The sequence below is a fragment of the Bidens hawaiensis genome, unplaced genomic scaffold, assembly GCF_021521415.1.
Source record: "Bidens hawaiensis isolate Kalapana, Puna unplaced genomic scaffold, B.hawaiensis_p1.1 tig00026616_1, whole genome shotgun sequence".
NCBI lineage: Eukaryota > Viridiplantae > Streptophyta > Magnoliopsida > Asterales > Asteraceae > Bidens > Bidens hawaiensis.
The window spans coordinates 180,709-189,413 of record NW_027494280.1 but is presented as its reverse complement, the minus strand read 5'-3'; the positions used below and the strand labels follow the sequence as shown (position 1 = coordinate 189,413).

The 8,705-nt window shown below is 33.6% G+C and overlaps 1 protein-coding gene across 1 annotated transcript; it reads right to left on the bottom strand.

Annotated features, from left to right (window-relative positions):
* Positions 1-3,951: 3,951 nt before the first annotated feature.
* LOC143573712 (aspartyl protease family protein 1-like) lies at positions 3,952-7,921 on the bottom strand. The gene is made up of 10 exons (XM_077058516.1): positions 7,494-7,921; positions 6,720-6,855; positions 6,394-6,626; positions 5,253-5,477; positions 5,026-5,161; positions 4,858-4,941; positions 4,688-4,780; positions 4,552-4,612; positions 4,390-4,461; positions 3,952-4,307 (listed from the first exon to the last, which is right to left on the bottom strand). Exons 1-10 carry the CDS (start codon positions 7,793-7,795, stop codon positions 4,087-4,089), a joined length of 1,563 nt encoding a protein of 520 aa, XP_076914631.1. The 5' UTR covers positions 7,796-7,921; the 3' UTR covers positions 3,952-4,086.
* Positions 7,922-8,705: the final 784 nt, after the last annotated feature.

The window sequence follows — 8,705 nt, the reverse complement described above, 5'->3', positions numbered from 1 at the left end:
TATATATATTTTTAAATTCTGTATTTCGATCTAAAAAAACGTTGGAAATGAAGACTCACATAAGTTATAGACAAACACATTGATTGACCTCACAGTCAAATCTTAACATTGCAAATACCAAGGTTTATTATGATGCAAGAATCCAAAAATCAACTTCCAAGTACGAGTTGATTCTACGAATCATACCCATATACAGTCGTATTAAGACATTATCGATTGATCTATTGGTGTTAAAAACATCAAACTGAAGGCAACTCTTTTATGTAAACGGGTTGTAGGGCTGTCATCAAAGTTGTATCGTGCTAATTGGATTGGTGTATTTGATAGATGTGTTAAACGGGTTCATATGGGTATACCTCTTTAATTTCATGTTATCTATAATCATCATTTAGTTAGATACGAAAACTTAAAATATTTTTTTTATGCAGTTAATTTGGTGTCATTTTAATTGTGGAGGACGTGGGTGTCAATATCTATAACATGTTCGGCAGTTTCGTCCAAAATGCCTAGTAGTCCATAGTCCAGTATTATATTATTTGTAGCTCAATTAAGTTTAGGTTGGACGAGTTCAAATTCCATGAACTTTTTTAAACAAAATTTAAGTAGGACGATGGCTCCTTGCATGATATGATACGAAAATAACTAGATTTTGTGCTGACTTAACCTTGTGCTAAAGTGAAGTGGGGTACTCCCTAATCAAATGATTACGAGTTCAAATCTAAGAAGTGTAAGACCATGGGCAGCCATAACATCCCACCATGAGACGTTTTGCGACATGTGGTCTCGCTAACGACAAAGAGACATTTAGTATTAAGTTGTGTAGTGGTAAAATTGTCTCTCCATAATTGCTCAATAGTTAGTTTGACCAACTCTCCCCTCACCAACTACCCCCCCCCCCCCAAACCGTTGTGTAGACAATGTTCATCGCCAAAACGTTTGCCAACATGCGCAGGGTTGGGAGTGGGGGTACCCTGTGTTTTGGCATGTTTTCTCCTTCCAAAGTGGTCCACCATGAATGTCTAAGTGTGAGGATTTTAACATGTCATTTATAGTTTTTAAAAGTTTAATAACACCATTCTAACTTTCATTTTACGGTAATTTTGTGTAATAAATTACAACGCTGAACTTACTTTTTAGCGAAAAGTAAAAGTAATATCCTTTTTTAGGGAAAAGTAATACTCCTAACTTTGTAAAACTTGCTTCTTGTGATAGTAAATGAAACAATGTTATCATGATTTTTCTACCAATTACATTAAGAAACTCTTAAATAATATAAACTATTTGTTTACTTTTGCAATTGCCATATATCTGCTTTGCTTGCGGTGGTTAAAAGTGTTATGAATCGTATACGAGTTTTATAAAAAAAAAGTACGAGTTTTATAATGTATGTTGAAAAATATATTACATATATACATGTTATTAAAAAAGTTTTGCATTTACAATTTACAGATTAAAAAAATGAATTTGTACATAATATTTGAAGTTGTACTCATAGTTTTCCGTATATATCAAATATTAATTATTTTAGGTCGCGTCTGCTTTACTCTTGACGAAACAAAAAAAAATACAATTCATGACTTTCTTAGTTGGTGGTTTGGTTGGTATCTCAGTGGAAGGCAAAGTAGATGCTAGAGGTGGAGAACTTGCATGAATTAATATGTGAGAAACACATTTAATAAAAGTTAATTTATATGTGATATGTTGGTTCGTCAACTCGATTAGTTTTGAGACATTGCCCAACCTACCCATGTTACTATCTCTAGCTCTAAGTACAATAATATAGTAAACAATGCTTCTATGTAACTTTGCACAAAAGAAATTTATGAAGCAACAACCTTTTTTTTCGTACTATATTTTAACACATACCATCCTATATATTTTTCAAGATTAATTTTCTCCAGAATTAGAAGTCCTATAAAAACCATGATAGCAAAACAAAGAGATGACTAACAGAAACCAAATTATAAATATCTTTACACTGTTGGCTAAAACAACATGCTTAATTGCATTTTCTACTACAACCGATTCTACAAAAGTAACAAAATAGGTTATTCGAATCCTTATAAATGAGGCAAGGCTCAAGATCTAGCATGTCGAAAGCACAAGCTTATTCGAATAATATTAACTGTTTTGCAATTTAGGATTACTTAATTATGACTTTGGTACGTAGTACCCTGTGAAATAATTTTGGGTGTTTTTAATTTTTATAAATATCATAAACATATAATAAAAAATGAGATTTGAAAAAACTTTGACTGAAAATTGATTTTCAAATACGTACTAACTCTGTTATATTGAAATTGGTGAATATTATAATTTTTTTTTCTTTGACTTGATTTGGAATTACATATAGTTCGAAATCAACGTTTTGAAAAGTGGATTTTACACGATAGAGATGTAAACGAGTCAAACCACTCGTCAGCTACTCAAGATTGACTCATAAAAAACACAAAACAAGCTGGAGATAAAATGAGCTCAAGCCTATATTAAAACTCAATTAAAGAACAAATTTTAGATTGGGCATCACATACCTAACTACTAGTCTCACGGGCCTAAAATAACTTATTTATCTAAATATAATAAATTTTTTATTTAATAAAATATATAATTACAAAATAAATAGTGTTATACACAAAAAAAAATTATAATAAAATAACTAAATAATATATTTAATTAGACGTATAAAATTATAATTATCAATATATATATTTAAAAATAAAAATCTAAATACATAATAATGAGTGGAAAAACTTTAGAGATTAGAAATTCTTGAGTTAACAAAACTCATTTAAAGACTCGGCGTTAGTTAGTTGGTCGTTCAAAAAAAAAAAAACCCTAATAATTATGATCCATGGAAGGCGTATTGCGAGCACCTTGATCAAGAGCAAGATTACTATTACTCATCATCATCATCATCATCATCATCATCGTACTCAGTATATCCCACCAATAGCAATGCTATGGTAGGGTCTGAGGAGGGTAAGATGTAGACAGCCTTACCTCTATCCAATAGGGATAGAGAGGCTGCTTCCGGTGAGACCCCCGGCTCGATAGTAGTTTTGCATCAAGCCTTGGACATAAGGCACATAACACTCAATCATCGGGACACCGGCTGATTGGTGCATGTGCCCTTGTCTTTCGGCTATCAACGCCACCACATGATGCCTGATTAACCTTCCGCACTTTTAACGTTATTTTCACGTGATTAGTAAAATAACGTCAAAATTAGTGCAATTTTACTTTTGCCCAACCAAGGGTTCACACATATATACATTATATGCGCGCACCGCTAGCAGGGCGTAGATTACTATTACTAGTATTATAAATTTATGATAACATTCAAATGTTTTCATATTTAACCCTCCATATATACATTTGTGGTTGTTTGTAGCAATCCCACATTGGATATTTATAGTAAGTAGTCCGTAGAAGATTAGAAGACATGAATAAGATTATATTTTAAGTATGTTACTGTGTGTGTTAGGGATTATTGTTACACGCCTCTTTTGTTCAAAAGAAACTTGTATCATGTCAAACCTTTTAGTTAAATTGGTATTTTTATAAATCTAGGATGTAAGCAAGAGCTTAGATTGTTAAGTCTTTTGTCTAATATTTTGAAACTCAATGAGCTAAAATTTTCTATTGTAGAAAACTGACTATTTACTTAAAACCAATTTGAAATCAGGGCCTCTCTAAAAAGGCCACTCAAACTTAGTGTTCTTGTACATGGACTATAACAAGCTAAAATCATATTAGAACAGGGCTTAATACTTTGTTAATGTTACATAGAGGTTTTTCATTCAACAACCTCTATACGAAACGTATTTGGGTCTTTTTAAGATCAACACTGTTTTTTGTATTTACTTTTACTAATATAGTTGTACATAAATTGTATATTGTACATACTGGTTCTGTACCATAATAAGAAATTTATTGATGATTTCTATCATATTAAATAGTCTCAAAACAAAACTATATATCATATATGTACATCAAAACTAATAAGAATCGATAAGTAGCTCTGTGTGTTCGTATAAATCATCGTATGACATGATTCTATACTATACCACATCATATACCAACAGATTACAACAAAACAAACATCAAAAAATTGGTAACAGATAACACTAGTACGAAACGCGTGTATGATAGTGTGGATGCAGCACTGCCTGGCCGAGTCGGAGTCTGACTCGGGTTAGGTGAACCATTCCTTGCCGTCGCTTCAGGCCCCACAGACATAGACGGAGACCCACTAGGAGAGGCACGTGGGCTTATCGGTAGCGTGTTTAATTCCGTGCCATTGTAACCTGAAAATAAGATTTACAAATATGTACCATTAATCATATTCTTTTTTTACATTTTTTAAGAAAAGTAATAAGATTCACTCACAATTAGAAGCTTTCCAACCCAAAACATTCTTCTCGCGATCAAACACGACCCGATAACCCGTCATGAAATTTTCTGAAAAACATCAAACATGAAGTTACATTTTCATAAATAAACAAATAACTTTATTAGGTAAAGAAAATGAAAACCATGATGGTTACTTACGCCCGATAATGTTGACATCTTCACTTTTGAGAATACCCACACAAAACACGCCTCCACTCTCCTACGTGACGGACGATAACAATCATAAAATTAGAATTCAAATGAATAATTAATAATAAATAAATCTTGTACTTACTCCAGTAGGAGGAACAATAAAAAAGGGATCTGTGACAGGATACTGGTCTCCTCCTTTCATGGTAAGATTAAAAAATGGCGCTTCGAAAGACTCCTGATCCGAATTGCACAAATAACAAATGGGAAATTAGACGGGGTCAAAATGGTAATTTGATCCGTTTAAGGTGAAACATATACGGACCTTAGGTCATAGCAATACTCGAAAAGGATGTCGGGACGGGGTTCACTCCGGGTTTCTTTTATCTGTGAAGCAAACTGCAGAATAATAAATAAATTAAATAAAAATATAATTCAAGAAACGAACACACATTTTACCACACAAAATACGAATTTACTTACACTTTCACCTATAATCGTGTACGCAGGATCGTTCAAAAACGTGAACGAGGTACCGGTGTCATATATCGCTGTGAAATCAACGTTGGTAACATTGTCTCCTATAACTATTTGTGTCATGCTGATGTTATATGTTCGGCTGAAATTTCAAGAAACAAAAAGTTGAGTACTTGAGAATCAAAGTCAAACCAATTACTACACGATTTCAAAATTGGTCAAAGTCAACTTACTGAGGAGTGTCAAGATTGAGGGGGGTTTCTCCTTGATCTGAGGTGTCTTTATCTCCAAAATTGATCCGGCCAGCACCATCGGACCCGAAACACATGGAAAACGAATTGGCGGTAACACCACTACTGGCTAAAATGCTAGGAACGGATAGGTTCTCGATCCCTAGCCCAAACAGACCATTGGGAGCTGCACCGTCTAGAAATGATCCCGTTTGGATCATTCCACAGCTGCAATAAATTACAATTGAGTATATACTAACCGAACATACTTATGGTCAAACAGGTACAGTTTAACTTTCAAGGTCAACATGAACACACACTAAACTTCAATATTTACTACAAGTGTTAAACAAAATCCACACGTGGAAGCTCACTTAAAAGGCTCTAAAAGCCTGCAACTCGCTCAAAGCTCTTTTGAAAACGTTCAAAATCGGCTCGAACGAGCAGGTTAAGCTGACTTGGTCTGTAAACGAGCGGTGCTGGCTCAGTTTGAGTCTGAGCTCGAGCCAAGGTTGGCTGGTAGCTCGCTCGTTAGCTCATTTAAGTTGAGCTAACAAGCGAGCCACGGGCCGTATGATATTTTCTAATGAACATATAATTAAAAACTCTCATAGTATTGAAAATTCTTGTTTGGCTCATTAAAGGTAAAGCCCAACTTCTAATATATATATAAATAATAACCCAAATTTTAATATATACCAGTTATGAATTCTATAGTTTATAAATTCAGCATTACAGGTATGCTACATATATTATTTTTAGTTTTTATATACATCAACGTGTGTAAATTTTAAAAGATTTAAAAATAAATGAACTGGCTCGAGCTTAGCATTTGAGCTCGTTAAGATAAACAAGCGGAGGCAATCCACCCCGGCTCGGTTTAATGCCCTAATATAAATGACTGGGTATAGAATTTTCCATGAAAACCCACAAATTTTTTGAAGTTAAGAATAGTAGGTTTGAGCTGAAAAGTCAATGTTATGAAATAGTCCAAATTATGCATAGAATATAATATAATTGGGTACAGTTTGAGGTAAAAAGACTTTGAAAATTCATAATCATTATAAATATTTCAACTTTCTAAATATTAGGTATATTAAGTTTGACATCAACAAATCAACAATCCAAAAGTATAGATGCATACCCGAACTTGATCTTTGCATCAACCGGTTTCTCTGAACTATCTTCAGTAATCAAATGCAAATTATCTTCAACCAAGATCCCAGTGGACGAAGTATTACTTGAAAGGTAGTTGACCTGATACGGGCAAATATCGGGTCTTGCAGAGCACTGTTTCTTTAATCTACACGAGGTACTATTACAAGGAACTCTTTGACTTGTTGTGGACGCGTTAGGGCTGTATATATTGAAGTCTAGCTGTTTTTAAACAAACAATTTTAAGTTAATTTAGAATTTTAAATATTATGACAAATGATTAGTAAATAATAAATATCATGATAAAACACATACTCTTCCTCTTCTTGTAGCCAAGCCCTTCACGCAGCTCCGACAATCACACGGAATCCAAAATAAATCACTTCCTGTGTCGAGTGCCACTAAAAACCATAAACTCGGGGTGCCAACCGAGACGTTTGCATAATGCAAGCTGCCAATTATCCACACAATTTCAAGAATTATGGTTGCGGAAATTAGACAAATTATTAAAATTTTAAGAATTATGCTTACAGAAATTAAAATAAAGTATGCTTACATATATTTAAATAAAGTATCAAAATTTCAAGAATTATGTTTACAGAAATTAAAATAGAGTATCAAAATTTCAAAAATCATGCTTAAAGAAATTAAAATAAAATATCAAAATTTAAAGAATTATGCTTACAGAAATTAGATAAATTATTAGAATTTCAAGATACTTAGACAGATATTAGACAAATTGACAAAATTTCAAGAACTATGCATACAGAATTTAGACAAATTAGCTTACAAGAAATTGAACAAAGTATCAAAATTTCAAGAATTATGCATACAGAAATAATACAAACTATCAAAACTTCAAGATTTAAGAATTAGGCATACAAGAATTAGACAAATTATCAAAATTTAAAAAATAATATCACAATTCAAGAATTATGCTTACACAAATTAGATAAATTATCAAAATTTCAAGAACTGTGTATATGAAAGTTTCATATGCATTAATTCTCCAAACTTTGATATCTTTTTTAATCTTTATTCAATTTAATTAAACCCCAATTCAAAATCAGAGGAAAATAAAGAGCTTACAATCCAAGAGACTGAAGCTGATAAGTTTCATTGCCATCAAGAAAGGCCAAGGAAGAATCAACGGTGGCGGAGGCGAGACGGCGGCGATGGAAGAGGCGGTCACGGTGGGCCATGGCAGCGTAATAATCAACCGAGCCCATGTGCGGCAAATCATGGTCATCTATGTCCAATATCCCCTTGACTCGATCAGAGTATCTGTGGTGAATATCGAACCCGAATGTCCCAAACCCATCAACCAATCTTGAACCCACCAAAATCAATGAAGCCAACAACAGTAAAATTGAAACAAAAGCAGAACCCATTTCAATCTTGAAGGGTTTTTATTTGAATTAATAGATCTTGGTATGTATATATATATATACAGTATGTATGTATGTGAGTTTAGTTGTTGTTGGTGTTCTAGAGAGAGAGAGGAATTACGGAGGTGATTGATTGGGTTGGAATGAATAAAGTGGTAAGTCTTTTCTTTCAGCCGTACGTATGTCTGTCTGTGTCATAATTCATAAATATGAACACGATAGCAGTTTTTTTATTTCTTTTCTTGATTTATTTAATAATAATGTTTTCATGGACTATGGGAAAATGACGGCATGTCGACTCCCAGCTGCTTCTTAAGGTGACTCACCCGGGTTGACTCGCTCTTACAAATAGCCTTATATCATAACTTAACCACAACTCAAATTGTGTGTCCCATGTATTTCAATTAGTTTTTTTTTTGTTTTTGAAAGATTCCCAAAATGCCACGATTAGAAAGAGATTCTAAATATATTCTCTCTAATTAGAGTTTCTAAATTTGTACATACGCTAACTTGTCACCGGTGATGTATTTTTGGTATTTTTGTTAACGTGTTGGTAAACCAATCAGAGACAGACGCGTGACCGGAATTAATCGTCTCCGACGTGTTCCTCGGCTCACCTCGTTGTCGACGACACGCTATCCACGCTCATGTTCTATTGTTATCGTGGGGCTGCCATATCTGACACCCTTGTTCTCAGCGCTGCTGGTGATGCGTGTATTAGGCGAGAGATTTTCGTTACCAAATAATCCATTTTAAAAAAAAATTATCATGGCAAATCCTATATCATGTCTTCCTCCATTTCAACTATAACAAGTTCCCCCCGACCTTATGTTAGTAGTAGATCACATCGTCTTCGACGACGTTAATAGTAGATGACGTCGTCCAACCCTTAGTAGTAGATGAAGTCCTCCAA